Source organism: Lepus europaeus, chromosome 5 (assembly GCF_033115175.1).
Source record: "Lepus europaeus isolate LE1 chromosome 5, mLepTim1.pri, whole genome shotgun sequence".
Lineage (NCBI taxonomy): Eukaryota > Metazoa > Chordata > Mammalia > Lagomorpha > Leporidae > Lepus > Lepus europaeus.
The window spans coordinates 43,471,539-43,488,709 of NC_084831.1; the positions used below are offsets into that span (position 1 = coordinate 43,471,539).

General features: G+C 42.0%; 1 protein-coding gene and 1 pseudogene across 1 annotated transcript in view; one reads left to right on the top strand and one right to left on the bottom strand.

The window, feature by feature from the left end:
* Nucleotides 1–1,115: 1,115 nt before the first annotated feature.
* Nucleotides 1,116–2,260, top strand: LOC133760753 (heterogeneous nuclear ribonucleoprotein A3-like; annotated as a pseudogene).
* Nucleotides 2,261–6,153: 3,893 nt separating this feature from the next.
* The window catches only part of TXNDC12 (thioredoxin domain containing 12), a 31,418-nt gene continuing 20,400 nt past the window's right edge, over nt 6,154–17,171 (bottom strand). The window contains exons 3-7 of the mRNA XM_062191316.1: nt 15,564–15,616; nt 13,205–13,278; nt 11,202–11,271; nt 10,414–10,497; nt 6,154–7,046 (exon numbers count right to left, since the gene is read on the bottom strand). Coding sequence (XP_062047300.1) covers nt 6,967–7,046; nt 10,414–10,497; nt 11,202–11,271; nt 13,205–13,278; nt 15,564–15,616 — 361 coding nt within the window. The 3' untranslated portion in view covers nt 6,154–6,966. The remainder of the gene's footprint in view (nt 7,047–10,413; nt 10,498–11,201; nt 11,272–13,204; nt 13,279–15,563; nt 15,617–17,171) is intronic.

The window sequence follows — 17,171 nt, forward strand, 5'->3', positions numbered from 1 at the left end:
GGCTTAACAGGCTAATCCTCCGCCTTGCGGCGCCGGCACACCGGGTTCTAGTCCCGGTTGGGGCGCCGGATTCTATCCCGGTTGCCCCTCTTCCAGGCCAGCTCTCTGCTATGGCCCGGGAAGGCAGTGGAGGATGGCCCAAGTCCTTGGGCCCTACACCAGCATGGGAGACCAGGAGAAGCACCTGGCTCCTGGCTTCGGATCAGCACGATGCGCCGTCTGCAGCGGCCATTGGAGGGTGAACCAACGGCAAAAAGGAAGACCTTTCTCTCTGTCTCTCTCTCTCACTATCCACTCTGCCTGTCAAAAAAAAAAAAAAAAAGTAAAAAATATATATTTAATTGTATGAAATTATTAAAATTCCTCTGATCAGAATCTAAGCTGTGTTGGACAGCACTCATAGTTTATTGTATAACTTCCTGACCTTTCTTTCCTACCATGGGTGCCTGTCTCCATGGTAATTAGCTACACTTGTAGCTTGAGCACACCTTCCTATAGCTATGTTCCCTTGTCTCTTGCATTCTGCTTCAGGAGCTCCCCTATCACCTCTGTATGTGTGTTCTTTCAGGAACAATCTCCTTTGGGACAATCCTTGGCCAACAAAGACAACCAATGCAACAATACACTCCATTGTGCCTGTCTGTCCTGTGCTTCCTCTCCCCCACTAACTCTTTTTTGTTCCCTAGAATCTCTTCTCAAAACTTATGTGTTTTCTTCTGAGAAACAATATTAAAATAAAAGAATACATGGGCATAGAAGGAGTTTATAATATCATCAGCGTTAACTCTATTTTAACTGTCAAAATATCACAGTGATCTAGAATCAGAAATTGTTAAAGATATATCCATTAATTCAGTTGGACCCTCTTTCCATAACATTATAAGCAAAGAAACATAAGTTGTTAACCATTCATTGGAGTCATTCCTTTTCTCAATTTCTTGCTTTGGCAGAAATTCAAGACAAAAATTTCGAATCAAGGAAGCTTAGTAATATTTCAGATTCTCCTTGTTTGGTGCCCCAGAGGGTTTTACAAAATAAGGCAATGCACCATATTAAAAGCCAGTGTTGAGGAGCAAATGTTTGATGTAGTGGTTAAGACATCCCACGGGCTCAAAATGGAGGTAAAACCGCCGCCCGGTCGCCCCCAGCCCGACTCCGGCCGTCGCCGCCGCCGCCAGGGGGAGGAGGGCCATGATCCAAAGGAACCAGAGCAGTTGAGGAAACTGTATATTGGTGGTCTGAGCTTTGAAACTACAGATGATAGTTTGAGAGAACATTCTGAGAAATGGGGCACACTCACAGATTGTGTGGTAATGAGAGACCCCCAAACGAAACGTTCCAGGGGCTTTGGTTTTGTGACTTACTCTTGTGTTGAAGAAGTGGCTGCAGCAATGTGTGCTCGACCACACAAGGCTGATGGGCGTGTTGTGGAACCAAAGAGAGCTGTTCTAGAGAGGATTCGGTAAAGCCTGGTGCCCACCTAACAGTGAAGAAGATTTTTGTTGGTGGTATTAAAGAAGAGACAGAGGAATATAATTTGAGAGACTACTTTGAGAAGTATGGCAAGATTGAAACCATAGAAGTTATGGAAGACGGGCAGAGAGGGAAAAAAAAGAGGATTTACTTTTGTAACTTTCGACGATCATGATAGGGTAGATAAAATCGTTGTTCAGAAATACCGCACTGTTAATGGGCATAGTTGTGAAGTGAAAAAGGCCCTTTCTAAACAAGAGATGCAGTCTGCTGCTGGATCACCAAGAGTCCGTGGAGGGGGATCTGGCAACTTTATGGGTCGTGGAGGAAACTTTGGAGGTGGTGGAGGTAATTTTGGCCGCGGTGGAAACTTTGGTGGAAGAGGAGGCTATGGTGGTGGAGGTGGTGGCAGAGGAAGTTAGGGAGGAGGTGATGGTGGTTACAATGGTTTTGGAGGTGATGGTGGCAACTATGGTGGTGGTCCTGGTTATAGCAGCAGAGGAGGCTATGGTGGTGGACCAGGATATGGAAACCAAGGTGGTGGATATGGTGGAGGAGGAGGATATGATGGTTACAATGAAGGAGGAAATTTTGGAGGTAACTATGGTGGTGGTGGAAACTACAATGATCTTGGTAATTATAGTGGGCAACAGCAATCAAATTACGGACCCATGAAAGGGGGCAGTTTTGGTGGAAGAAGCTCAGGCAGTCCCTATGGTGGTGGTTATGGATCTGGTGGTGGAAGTGGTGGATATGGTAGCAGAAGGTTCTAAAAAAAAAACAAAAACAAAAACAAAACAAAACAAAACTAAAAAAAACAGAAAAGGGCTACAGTTCTTAGCAGGAGAGAGAGCGAGGAGTTGTCAGGAAAGCTGCAGGTTACTTTGAGACAGTCGTCCCAAATGCATTAGAGGAACTGTAAAAATCTGCCACAGAAGGAATGATGATCCATAGTCAGAAAAGTTACTGCAGCTTAAACAGGAAACCCTTCTTGTTCAGGACTGTCATAGCCACAGTTTGCAAAACGTGCAGCTATTGATTGATGCAATGTAGTGTCAATTAGATGTACATTCCTGAGGTCTTTTATCTGTTGTAGTTTTGTCTTTTCTTTTTCTTTTCATTACATCAAGTATATTGCCCTGTAAATTGTGGTAGTGGTACCAGGAATAAAAAATTAAGGAATTTTTAACTTTTCAATATTTGTGTAGTTCAGTTTTTCTACATTTTAGTACAGAAACTTTAACACAATGCAGTTTCGAAGGTGTTTCCTTGTGAGTTAACAAGTAAAGAAGATCATTGTTAATTACTATTTTGTATGAATTTTGCTAAAGTTAACTGTAAAGAAACACCTACTGAGTTGCGGGTTAAGGGGAATCTATTCTCCCCATTTCCAAACCATGATATGAATGGGCACTGACATGTGGAGAGAATAGATATTTGTATGTTTGCAATGTGTGTTTTAGATAAATAGGATTGGGTATTTAAATTAGCATATTTGTGAATTTAATAGTGTTACGATTACCTTCAAATGAAAAATCTCAAAATTCCTATTTGGTTTTGTGCATTTTCTTTCAAAATGTAATCTTATGATTTTAGTGTGTTAGATTTGCTGAGTCCTAGCTGTGTTTAGAACATCTCCATTTACCTTGGTCACATTTGAACTGCTGCCATAGTTTCTGGGTATAAAGAATGTCTACTGCCCTCTTCAAATTCTGGGAAGGGAGGATAGTGGGTGTTTTCCCACTCCTACCTTAAAAACCATTCTTACACTTCAAAATATAGGACCACTAAGCTTGCTATATCTGAGCATATTAGTTGGGTAGCTTTATAAATGGACACTGTCAATGTTCATAAACTTGGGTACCTGGTCAAAATGCTTGGGAAACACTTTATTAAAATCGAGCTAAATTGTCTCAAGTTCTTTTATTCATACAATAAAGGTTGAAAATGGGAAAAAAAAAAAAAAGACATCCCAAGGAAGGCCTGCATCCTGGCTCCACTCCTGATTCCAGCTTCATGCACATCCTGGAGGCAACAGGTAATGCCTCAAGTAGTTGGGTCCCTGCCACCCAAGTGGCAGACCGGAATTGAGACCCCAGCTCCTGGCTTCTGCCAGTCAGATTTCATGAGTGGCATGCCCTTTTTCTGTAAAATGGGAAAAGGGTGAATAGTGACAAGCAAGATGGAAGTGAAGTGATAATATTTCACAGGAAATCACTTATTTTATTGTAGTAAACATAAAATTAACCATTTTAAAATTTACCATTGTTCAGTGGTATTAAATACATTCACATTATTTTGCACCCATCATTATCATCCATCTCCAAAACTTTTCCATCTTTCTCCAGCTGAACTGTATCCATTAAACACTAACTCCTCATTCACTCTTCCCTCGGGTCTTGGCAATCACCATTCTATTTGCTGCCTTTATGAATTTTACTATTTTATCTTGTGATTCCTGTAAATAGAATTATATAATATCTGTCATTTTGTATCTACTTTCCATTCAGCATGAATTCAAGTTTCATCCAAGCAATAATAGCATGTCAGAATTTTCCTTTTTAATTTTTTAAAATGTATTTGAGAGGCAGAGAAAGGGAGAACAAGCAGAGCGGTTTTCCATCGACAGGGTCACTGGTTCATAGTCAGTGCTGGGCCAGGCCAAAGCTAGGAGCCTGACTCCATCGGGGTCTCCCACATGGGTGGCAGGGACCCAGCTACTTGAGCCATCACCTGCCACCTCCCAGAGTGTACATTAGCAGGAATCAGGAGCAGAGCCAGGATTTGAACTCAGGAACTTTGATATAGGATGCAGGGGTCCCAAGTGGCATCTTTACCATTGTGCCAGATGTCTGCCACTTTTTCCTTAAGGCTAATAACATCCCATTGCATGTTTATCAACTCATTCACTAGTGGACACTTCGGTTGCTTCCACCTTTTGGCTGTTATGAACAATGCGACTATGAATACAGCTGTACAAATGCCTGTTCAAGATTCTGTTTTAATTCCTTTGGGTATTTATCCTGGAGTAAAATAGCTGATCACATAATTAGTTGACATTTTTTTCAAGGAATCCAGGGAAATCACTTTTAGTGAGATGAAGATCTGGAAATTCATTCATTAAAGTTTCTATGCCCATGTATGCATCCCTTGTAGTCTTACACGCCCCAGAAGGAAAATTTCTGTTCTAACGAGTCACACCTCAGAGTCAAAGGAAGTAACCTAGCAGGGAAAGGGTGAGTTTGGATTCAGACAGTAGTGGTTAGAATCCAGTATTTATGTAGTCTAGGACCTGAGGGCTGGTCACTTCCTTCTCTAAAGTTTACTTTTCCATAACATTGAGGCTAACAATACCTTTCCCACAGAACCACTGCTGGCACTTAAAGAGGATGGATAAAGAACTTACCATAGACCTTTACAAGCCATTGAAAGTGCACTTTTTGGGGTCTTGGTACACAAGACAGAACAGCCCCTGCCCTAGAGGAGCCTGGCTACCTGGTAACAAAATGGTTTTCTTAGTAGGGGATAGGATTACTGATTTGTTATCAACTCCATCTTTGGCCTAGGTTGTTGTAGTCATTTAGGGAGTGAAACAGCAGATGAAAGATCTCTGTCACTCTTAAAACTACACAAAGTTGTAAAAGCTGATATGCTAGTTCTGTAATTTTGACATTGCAGAAAAGATGCCACTGGTCTCCATTTGCCATCAGATAGAGAATTTCAATAGACAGTGGTGCAGGGCTAGGATGGACGTCTTAGGGGAGTGGCACTTTATCCTCCTGACAAATGTCAGGGAGGACTCCCTAGAAGAGGTGGCTCAAGTGGAGGATGGTCCAAGTGCTTGGGCCTTGCACCTGCATGGGAGACCAGGAGGAAGAACCTGGCTCCTGGCTTCAGACTGGCGCAGCATGCTGGCCGTAGCAGCCAACGGGGTGAACCAATGGAAAAAGGAAGACCTTTCTCTCTGTCTCTCTCTCACTGTCCACTCTGCCTGTCAAAAAAAAAAAAAAAAAGAGAGGTGGCTCAAAATGGGTCGTGAAGGAAGAGTAGAAAGAAAACGTTCTACTCTAAGGAAACAAGATGAACAGACACCAAGCAAAAACATCTTCTCAGGGAAACTCAAAGCAATTTGATGTCACCACAATATAAAATACAAACATTAATGGGAACAAATGAGGTAGAAGAAACAAGCATCTTTTTTCTTCAAGATTTTGTTTGAAAGTAGTAGCTAGATAGAGACAGAGATCTTCCATCCACTGGTTCACTCCTCAAATAGCACCAACTACCAGGGCTGGGCCAGGCTGAAGCCAGGAGCCAGGAGCTTCCTCCAAGTCTCCCATGTGCCTACAGGGACCTAAGCACTTGGGCCATCTTCCCATTGCTTTCCAGGCATGTTATCAGGGAGCTGGATTGCAAGTGGAGCAGCTAAGTCTCAAACTGGTGCCCATATGGGATGCTGGCACCACAGGCAGTGGCTTAACCTGCTACACCACAGCCCCGACACCAATAAATATGTATTTTTTTAAAATCAAAATCAAAAGTAAGAGATGAGCCCTGGAGCTCACTTGAATGTGGGAGGTGGAGGCCCAGGAGGAATCCCACATTAGGACCACATTTAGGATTCTCTTTAAGTGATCTCAATCCCTCCCCCCAATAATAAAAAGGCCATTACAGTACAGATTCTCTTGAAGTTTTATTAAAGTTTAATGGAATAATTAATACTTCAATCTTTTGTGTTGTTGTTAAACCCAGTACAAAAATACAGTGATGACTTGACAAAAATGGCCCTACCCAGGGCTTGAAGGTTTACATTTCTCCAACAGTAACGAGGGAAAACATGCTTCCAGCTGGGGCTGACTCCAAGCACACAGCCATTCCTGCACGCACATGCGTGCAATAGGGCAGCCCAAGCAGAAGGGGAAGTGGGTTGCAGGAATTCAGGAAGAAGCCCAAGATTATTCCCAGGAGAAAGACAGAAAAAAAAAAAAAGAAGAAGAAGAAGAAGAAGAAGAAACAGGCTGGTCTTCTTAATAGGGGACAGAATTACCGATCTGCATTTAGTTTTTATTGTTTTTATATAAAAATTGATAAGCAATTTCTGCAATTTTAACACTGTAGAAAAGATGCTACTGGTCTCCATCAAGGTTGAGTGAAGTGGGAGGAAATGGTAAAGGACTCAACTACTTAAATGTGAGGAGTAAACTTCCAAGTGGCTCAAGTTGTGTGTCAAAAGGTTTCATTCTTTACATTTGGCGACAAATCAACATTTGGGTGAGATGAAGCAGAAGGAAGTCTGCCACGGTCAGCTTCATCCACAGCCCTGGAGACCAGCTTCCGGCAGCAGAACCCTTCTGGCGCGAGGGCGCTCTTTCCCGTGGCGGAGCAAGGTTTCCTGGTTGCTTTAATTGTTCTGGGGGAGTCCTGAGTGCTCCTCTCCCTGCTGCTTTCCTTCCAAAACATTGACTTTAATGAAAGAAGGGATATGCATGTGTGTTACAACTCATCTTCAAGACGTTTCTCTCTGAAGGCATCGCCGGTCAGCCTCTCCTGAGCTTCCTTCATCCCCTGAACAACTGTGAAACAAAGGTCGGGGGGAAAAGCGGGTCTTTAATACTTGACATTTGACAACTGAGGTGTATCTTTCAATGTTTTAGGAGAAATAGGAGAGGACAAGATCTGGACTCGAGATCTGGTTCTGCATGTTAACCCTGGCAAGTCATTTCTCTCTCTGAACTTGTTTTCCCATTTATAAAATGAGATGCAACTTATTTCACACAGGATTATAATAAAAACTGAAAGAGAGAAAATAAAATGAAAGTGCTTGAGAAACTAAGGAGTCCTCCAAGGTTAGTAGTTACTTTGGCGTACCCTCTAGGTTTAGAGACACTCTATCATAGATTATATTTATTTATTGGATTTACCTAAGAGGCAAAGAGAAAGAGAGTACTCCTGTCTGCGGGCTCATTCCCCAAATGGTCACAAAAGCTGAGACTGGGACAGGTCAAAGCTGGGAGCCGAGAACCCAACAGTTTGAGCCATTATCTGTGGTCTCCTAGAATACATTAACAGGAAGCTGCAATTGGTAGTGGAGACAGGACTCAAACCTGGGCCTTTCAACATGGGGTGCAGGGCCTCCACTGCTGGCATAGCAGGTTAAGCCTCCCTCTGTGAAGCAACATCCCATATGGGTACCAGTTTGAGACCTGGCTTCTGATCCAGCTCTCTCCTATGTCCTGGGAAAGCAGTAGAAGATGGCCCAACTCCTTGGGCCCCTGCACCCGTGTGGGAGACCCGAAAGAAGCTCCTGGCTCCTGGCTTCGGATCGGTGCAACTCCGCCCGTTGCAGGCAATTGGGGAGTGAACTAGTGGAAGACCTCTCTCTCTGTCTCTCCTTCTTGCTGTGTAACTCTGACTTCAAGTAAATAAATAAATCTTAAAAAAAATTTTTTTTTTACTTATTTGAAAGGCAGAGTTAGAGAGCCAGAGCTCTTCCATCTATTGGTTCACTCTCCAAACGGCCGCAACAATCGAAGCTGGGTCGATCTGAAACCAGGAGCCAGGAGCTTCTTGTGAGTTTCCCACATGGGTGCAGGGGCTCAAGGACTTGGGCCACCTTTCACTGCTTTCCTAGGCCACAGCAGGGAGCTGGATCAGTAGTAGAGCAGTCAGGACTTGAACCAGCACTCACCAGAAATGCCTGCACTGCCAGAGGCAGCTTTTACCAGCTATGCCACAGCGCTGGCTCCCCAGGTGGTGTTTTAACTGCTATGCCGAATGCCTGCCTCCTCTGTCACAGGCTGCAGATGTTCACTTGACACTAGGGGAAGAGCGAACACCATCCTACCATTCCCATTATGTTGTTTGCATCAATGTTGCTTTTATTTCATTTTCTGTGGTTACATGTAATGTTGCATGTGTATGTGCTAGAAGAGGGACTGGTCTTCCCTAAAGGAGATAGTCACATCTAGTATCATCTATAAAAGGATACTTTTAAAAGTCCAGGGATAGGGCAAGTATTTGGCCTAGCTGTTAAGCTGCAGGTGGAGATGCCTGCATTCCACATCAGAGTACCTGGGTTTCAGTCCTGGCCCCTGCTCTCAACTCCAGCCTCCTGCCAGTACAGGCTTTGGGAGGCAGTAGATGATGGCTCAAGTAGTTGAGTCCTTGCACCCAAGTGCAGGACCTAAGCCAGTTCCTGGTTTAGGCTACGCCCAGTCCTGGCCATTACAGGCTTTTGACGAGTGAACTGGTGTGTGGGAACTCTTTTTCTGCCTCTCTAAATAAATAAACACACAAATAAATAAATGTTCATGGAATTAAAAAGCTATTTATTTTGGTGTAAAAGCTTTGAAACCCTGTATAGTTTATTCATAACACACATTTTCATGAACTTTAAGACCCCTTTATGCATGGATCTCAAAATTTATTTGCACCAAAATAAACGTGCCTTTTAATTCCATTTTTCACAAACTTTTTGAAGTACCCTTGTACATGGAGGAAGCTCAGTTCTCAAACAAGAGAAATTTGGTTGGAGGGCCTTAGATAGACTGAAGATAAACCTGTCTTGGGGCATCCCTCTTATGGATTAAGACTTCAAGGAGAGCAGCAATTTGGTAAAGACTCTATACTGGTGGTTCTACAATAGCATCCTTATATAATGCAGGCCAGGAGCTAGGTTGAGCCAGTGTCTATAAATCTCAAAAAGCAAATACTCATAAAAGCCAGATGATACAGTTTGCTATTTCCCTTTTGCTTTGCTCATGCCATTAGTAAAGCCAGATCTGAAAGTTTCAGTTTCATGTCAGCTGAGCCACAAGGAATTCAGGGAACAATCTTGGGTTCACATCTGGACTACACTAATGTGGAGATGGCAGTGGTAACTTGGGTGAAATTCTAAAGGGAGGGTGAATCTCAAGGTACAAGAGTTGGGGACCTGACACCACTGGCCTTCTCCAGGTAGAAAAGTTCCCTCTCTGGTACCAATCTCCCTGGATCTGCACTTGGCTAGGGAAGATGACATCTCCTTATACAAGGGAAGAGGTGATGATGTCTCCGAATCTCTACATTCTCCCTCTTGTGAGAATAAGAGTGCCAAGGACTCACAACATAAAGTGACCAACAACCCAGCAATGTGAAAATATGGGACACCAGCAACCGGACTAACAACTCCTTTTTATAGATCAGGGGGAAAAGGAAAACAGCAACAACACAAGGTATGAATTCCAAACCTGCCTCTAGAATGACTGCTCGAGGAGTAGAGAACAAAGAGCATGACTTTCCAGTTTCAACTCTCCCTTGCCTGTTTGTGCTGATGCTGTTCTCTGTCTGGAATATGTTTTTCTCATTCCTTTGCCAACTAGGTCCAATTCTCCAGGGCTCAGGCCACTCATCATTTCCTCTAGCAGGTCTTATAGACTCTCCACGATGGGCTACATCCCTCCCTCCCTCAGCTTGAAATGTCCTCCTCATATCTGTCCAGAAACAAAGTCATCTACTTCTGGGTCCAGTTAGAGTTTAACATCTAAGTGTAAAACTTCTTAGAATTACCCAGCTAACAAGTCGTACCTCCTTCCTATGAATTCCTACAGGAAGAACAGTGTTAGTGAAGTTGAAAAAAAACTAAGTTCTGAATCCAAATCCAGGCTCTGCAGCTTATTATCAGTAAGACTATGGGCAAGTGAGGTGGGTATTTCTGTGAGGCTCAGATCTTCACGGCTTCCTGTGGGTCAGTTGGCTCTTCCACTGGATTCCAAGTAGCTAGGGAAGGGCCTCAGTCTAAAGTTCTTTTCCTACATCCTAGCGTGGATCAAGGGAAAAGCTAGTCTCACACAGGAGATGCTAGCTAACATGCTGAACTGAGTTTCCCCCCAGACCTGTGCCTGCTTCATCCTAGTTAAATCTAGCAGCAATCCTCCCTCCTTTCCCTCTGCGTAGCTGTACCTTGCTCAGCACTGACGTAGAAATACTTGTAGCTTGGGTTTCCGCTTTCATTGATGATTTCAGGACGCACCTTGCCACTGGGGTCTATTGGAGATAAATGGCACAGAGGTTGAGTCATCACAACAGAGCTACTTCAAGCACTACACGGTACACTAGGCTCTCTGGGAAATTACAACTGTCCGTCTTTGCAGCCTGCTATCTCACCATCCCAACCCTTGCCTTTCAGGCTGTAATCACAATGAATTCCTTGCAATTCCCTGAACACAGAATACACTTCCTCACCCCTGGTGTCTGGTACTCGCTGTTGCCTCTTCCTGGCATGTTCCTTTACTGCTTGATGGAGGCAGGATCATACATTTTTATTTGTATCTTCTACATAATCTAGCAGAATGCTAAGTAAAGATTAGGTGGTCATTAATAACTCATAAAATTGTCTGTGGGAAGACATTTGTCTGGCTATACTATTCCATCGCCTCAGCTGCAGAGTAGGATCAAGAGGGGGAACAGTGGCTTATCTCTGTGCTTGTAGTGCCTAGCAAGGGCTGATGCTCAAATGATGGCTGAATGAGTAAGTGGATGGCCCACTCCTGTCCCTGCTCCTAAAAGCCCCAAGTTAATGGGGAAGCTTTTCCTCCAAACTTGCAGTTCTGGCACTCCAGACTCCCAGCTCTCTTGAAACTGGCTGTTTTTGGTTCGGGCCATCCCAGTAGTTTTACTACATGGAGTCTGTCCCTTCGGGCATTTCTTCATCATACGATGGATCCCCACATGAAGATCTTGTGCCTTACCCAGGAAAAGGATTCTTGGAATATAACCCCCATCGGGGCTGAAATCTTCATCTTTTGGTTCCTCTTCATCCTATTAAGATTAAATGCAAACCTTGGATCAGATCCTGTCCTCTCTCCTCGAAAGCTTCCAGTGGCTCCCCTTGTCACTCAGAGGAGAACCTGAAGTTGCTGCGATACATAATCTGCTACCTGGGTGTTTCCCTAACTCCACAGGCTACCTGTTGTTCAGTCTTCTTTGTTTGGCTTGACATTGCTGTCATTCAACCAGCCAGATATGCTCCTAACATAGGCTTCTGGGTTTGCTCTCACCCTCCGCCTGGACACACTTCCCCCATTCTCCACATGGCTTACTCCCCTTTCTGATTCAGATCTTTGTTCAAACATTACCTTCTTTCCTATTTAAAATTTCAAGCCACCCCACCACCCTTTAATTCTAGTATTTATCACCAACAGTCATACTTTATTTATTTACCTGTCTCTCTGCACTACAATGTTATTTCAGTGAGGGAATTGTATCTGTTTTGTTGATTGCTGAAGTCCTAGTACCTACAGTACTAACTTGCAGACAGTATTTCTTGAATGCAAGAATGAATGAGACTGGCATTTTAGCTGTAATTGTGGTATTCTAGTCCTCCTTGGAGACACAAATATAATCAGTTTTTCTTTTTAAAAAATCTCTGAAGTTGGAGAATGCTCACTGAAAACACTATTTCTGTCTCCTGTGTGGGCATCCTAATTAATCATAGATGGTAATTAGGAGTTCACGTGCATGGGAAATCAACAGCAATTTTATAACGTATGGTATAGTTCTCATTTCAGGGGTTAAGTGGGGTCATTTCTTCAGACTGAAATATAACTTTGCCTTGGTGAGGTGTATCAGCATTCAGGCCATCCATAAGCTGAAAAGCAATCCCTCAGCTTCCTCAATATTAATTATTAGTACGTTCAGAAGGTTCTCAGTCCCATGTTTAAGCAAACATCATCTTACACAAACTTTTTCCAGAACAATCATCATAAAGCATCTGAGTTTTCCTTACTTAAAGAGAATGACCTCAAAGGAAGCCCATCTAGATCACTTGTTAGACTCTATGATTTTGACCAATTACATTATCTCCCTCAGCCTAAGATGTTTTCCTTTAAAAACGGGAATAGGCCGGCGCCGTGGCTTAACAGGCTAATCCTCCGCCTTGCGGCGCCGGCACACCGGGTTCTAGTCCCAGTTGGGGTGCCGAATTCTATCCCGGTTGCCCCTCTTCCAGGCCAGCTCTCTGCTATGGCCCGGGAAGGCAGTGGAGGATGGCCCAGGTCCTTGGGCCCTGCACCTGCATGGGAGACCAGGAGAAGCACCTGGCTCCTGCCTTCGGATCAGTGCGATGCACCGGCCGCGGCGGCCATTGGAGGGTGAACCAACGGCAAAAAGGAAGACCTTTCTCTCTGTCTCTCTCTCTCACTATCCACTCTGTCAAAAAAAAAAAAAAAAAAACAAAAAAACAAAAAAACCAAAAAAACCAACGGGAATAGTACCAATGGCTAAAATTCCCTTCTAAGATCTGATATTCTGTAACTTGGGATTCCAAACCCTAAAGTCTACATGAAGTACAAAATGCATACTGCACAAGGAAACAAGAAGGTTGCATATATAAACCCAACACAAAGTAGCTGTTCAAATCAATCACACTGTGCAGGAAGTTGTGATCTGCATATATGACTATACCTTTAGTTCAACTAAAAAGATGTAAAACATGTCAGAATCATAAACTAAGGCTGAAAAGGACCTTAAAATTTAAATCATTGAATGCCTTCTTTCCTATTTCCTTCCCAAAGTAGATTCTGGATGGCTTTCTAACACATGTGCTACAAGCCTTACATCAAAGGTCAAGAGGAAAATACATACATTTAGAAAGAGCCAGCTATGCTGAATAAGATTTTATACTATCAATGATTTTAATTCTAAAACAGCAAATTCTTAAAAATCATAGCAGAAAGGAGAAACTCTGTCTTACCTCAAGATTTACCATAACAAAATTGTGAGAAAGTTCTGAAATTTCTGTAGATTCTGCAAATTTGGGCTTTAAAGCTAGGAGGAAAAATAAAAAAGGATTTTGGAACAGAAAACATCACTGTTATACTGTTCTATCCAACCCTAGTAAGTATTATAAGCATCACTATTTCTTTTAGGCACTTGCTAAATTGATTCATATAACTGAAACTTTTTTCCCCCTACTCTTATAAAACCAGAATCAGGACACCTGGATTTTGGTCCTAGTTCTACCACTTATTTGTGTATCTATAAGACCCTGTGTGACTACACTTCTCTGCAATTTTTACCTCATTTATAAAATAAGGCTAATAGCATACAAATGGGAAAAAAAAGTATTAGCTTTTTTTTTTTTTACTAATTTCCAGTAATAGAATAACATTCTGCCATATACATATTATGCATTAATTATGTACACTAATTACACTTCTTTTCTAACTAGGATTTTATCAAGTGTAGCAGACAAAGAAAAGAAAAAGCCTGACTGGGGAAGAGACGGGTTGGTATGGAAGAGAGACTATATGCCAGAGACAGATAACCTGGGGTTCTTATTTGCTTCCCATCTCCTCCAGGAAGATTTCCCTAATCACTTCTCAAGCCTTTTGTTGTAGTTTTCAGCTTCCACTAATGAATTCATTGTTCATATAACATTTTATCACTTAATCCCATATTGTATATAACTATCTTAATCCACTCTCCCTAAAGCCTCCTGAAAAAATAATTGCAGATTTCATTAAAGATTTTGTTATATGAGAGTACTTCCAAAAGTTCATGGAAAATAAACTAAAAGATTAGGGTACTGGCATTTGGCTTAGTTATTAAGATGCCAGTTGGCATGTGACATCCCATATGGAGTGCCTGGGTTGGATTCTCTGCTGCATTCCTGATTCCAGCTTTCTACCAATGTTCATGCTGGGAAGCAGCAGGTGTTGGCTCATGTAGCTGGGTCCCTGCCACCCATGTGGGAAACCTAGATTGGGTTCCTGGCTTCTGATTTTAGCCTGGCCCAGCCCTGGCCACCACAGGCATCTGGGGAGTAGGCCATGAGATGATTAGATGGGAACTCCAGCTGCGTGTCTCTCTCTCACCCTTTCAAAGATAGGTAGGTAGGTAGGTAGGTAGGTAGATAGATAGATAGACAGTTTAGGGACAGGTATTTAGCCTGACAGAGAGGATGCACCATTACAAATCAGAATGCCTGGGTTTGCAAATGTCCTAAACAGCACTCTGGCCTCAGAATCAGCCCTTAAGACATTTAGATCTGGCTAAAAAGCCCATGAGAGTATCTCAGGCATGGAAAGCCAAGACACTCTGGCAAAAAATGACTAAATGAAAGATCTCTGTGAGATCCCAGTGGAAAGAACAAGCCATCAAAGTAGGTACCTTTCTCTGAAGGGAGATAACTTCCACTTTGATTACGGCCTTGTCTAAATAAAGTCAGAGTTTGTGAACTCAAGAGGCTTCCATAGCCTTGGCAGCTCATGACAAGAGCCTCCTGTGATTAATGACTTCATAAATAAAGAGTGTCAATTGTTAAGTCAACAACAGGAGTCACTGTACACTTACTCCCCATGTAGGATCTTTGTCCTTAATTTGTTGCACTATGTGAATTAATGGTAAAACTAGTCTTCAAACAGTACTTTGTGTGTCTGTGTGGGAGCAAACTGTTGAAATCTTTACTTAGTATATACTAAGTTGATCTTCTGTATGTAAAGATAATTAAAATGAATCTTAATGAAGAATGGGATGGGAGAGGAAGTAAGAGATTGGAAGGTTTGCAGGTGGGAGGGTGGTTATGGGGGGGGGGGACTGCTATAATCCAAAGTTATACTTTTGAAATTTATACTTATTAAATAAAAGTTTTCTTAAAAAAATAAATAAATAAACCAGGATGCCTGGGTTTGACTCCTAGGTCCAGCTCCTGATTCCAGTTTTATCAACATGCACCACAGAAGGCAGTGGTAATGGCTCAAGTAATTAGGTTCCTATCAACCACATGAGAGATCTGGATTGTAACCTTGGCACTTGGCTCCAGACTTGACCATTGGAATCATTGAGAATGAATGAATGGGGTTCTCTTTCAGTCTCTCAAATAGAGAGAGGAGAAAAAAGTTATTTTGGTGCAAAAAATTTAAATCTATACACAATTTTTTTTATAAGAGCCATTTTTTTCCCCATGACCTTTTTGAAGATCCCCCTCAATTTCTTTGGTTCCTTAAAGCAATCAGCAGTGCTGGGCCAAAAAACTGGTGCTAACATTTGTTAAATGTTAACAACTGGCAACACATCTGAGGTTTGATTGTAGGCTGAGCACTTGCACTTACCTTTGCAAGCTCCACACCAAGACTTATGGATAATCACCATCAGGGGCAATCCACTTTAAAACAACAGAACAAAGACATTATAATCTAGAACTTCTACTTTTTGAAATCTACTCTAATAAAAAAAGTTTATGGTACAAAGATGAATGTTCAAAGATGTTCATGCAGTATGACTTCAACAGGGGAAAGATTATTAAAATAATCTAAATATTCAATAACAGATTACCATAACAAAATTATTGGTAAATTCTGACATTTCTGTAAACCTTGCAAATTTTGCCTTTAAAACTAGGAATAAAGATTGTGGAATAGAACATCAAGTTGTAGTATTTCTAAATGTACTTCTTAACATTTTAGATCATGACAGGATGATCTAAAACATTAAGGGAAAACCTTTCATTGCTATAATATTAAATAAAATGCTCAAATATAAAATTATATCTATAGTTTAGTTCTAATTATACAGAGAAAAGAGCTTAAAAGAAATGTACCAAAACATAATAGCAATTATCGGTAAACAATGACACTGTAAGCTTTTTCCTATACTTTTGCATTCCCCAGTTTTCTCCAGATTTTCATAATCTGGAGAAAAAAGTGTGTATTTGTTTTCTCTTTAAAATAATGAGCAGCATAACCCACCTGAACCAGATTGGCTAGATGAGGTCTTAAGCTCTTAAGGCAAAGCCAATGAGGAACACAATACAGGCAGTCATTGGTTTATCACACAACCTTCCATATCACCATACAATAGCTACTACTGCATTGACCTTACTGAACTCTACTGTTCAACCATCTTCTTTGACTAGACTTTGGAGCTTCCTAAGACAATGAGCTCATAGCTATCCACTGTCTGCCATGTAAAATATTGATAGCAAACACTTATACAGCATTTACTACAGCCTGGCACTTTTCCAAACAAACATGACTCATTTTATAAGTATCAAATGAATTATCTGGCTACTGCATCTTAGGCCTACTACAAATATGGGACTAGTGCCTCTATACTGTAAGCAGCTTGTAACCCAAATAAGTTACAATATGGGAAAGTTAGGTAGGTAGTGGAACTTAGCTAACCATAATAGCTAGAATGTAAAAATTTGTGATACTGTCTATATGTTTTACAGATTATCTCATTTAAACTCTCAGAGCCCTATAGTATGTTTAATGGTCTCATAATACAAATGAAGAAAGTGAGACTCAGAATAAATATTTAGCTACAGGGACCGGCGTTATAGCAGAGTGGGTAAAGCTGCTGTCTGCAGTGTCAGCATCCCATTTGGGCACTGGTTTGAGCCCTGGCTACTCCACTTCCCATCCAGCTTGCTGCTATAACCTGGGAAATCAGCAGATGTCCTTGGGCCCCAGCAACGGTGTGGGAGACCAGGAAAAAGCTCCCGGCTCCTGATCAACCCAGCTCTGGTTGTTGCGGCCACTTGGGGAGTGAACCAGAGAGTAGAAAAACTCTCTCTGCTTCTCTAATAAATAATAATATCCTGGGCACAATAATGTTTATCAATAAAGTGATTTCTATTTTAGAAAATATATATTTGGCTACATAACACCTAGCCTCTGCCACTTGCTGGCTCACTCAGAAGTCTAATCCCAAAACCA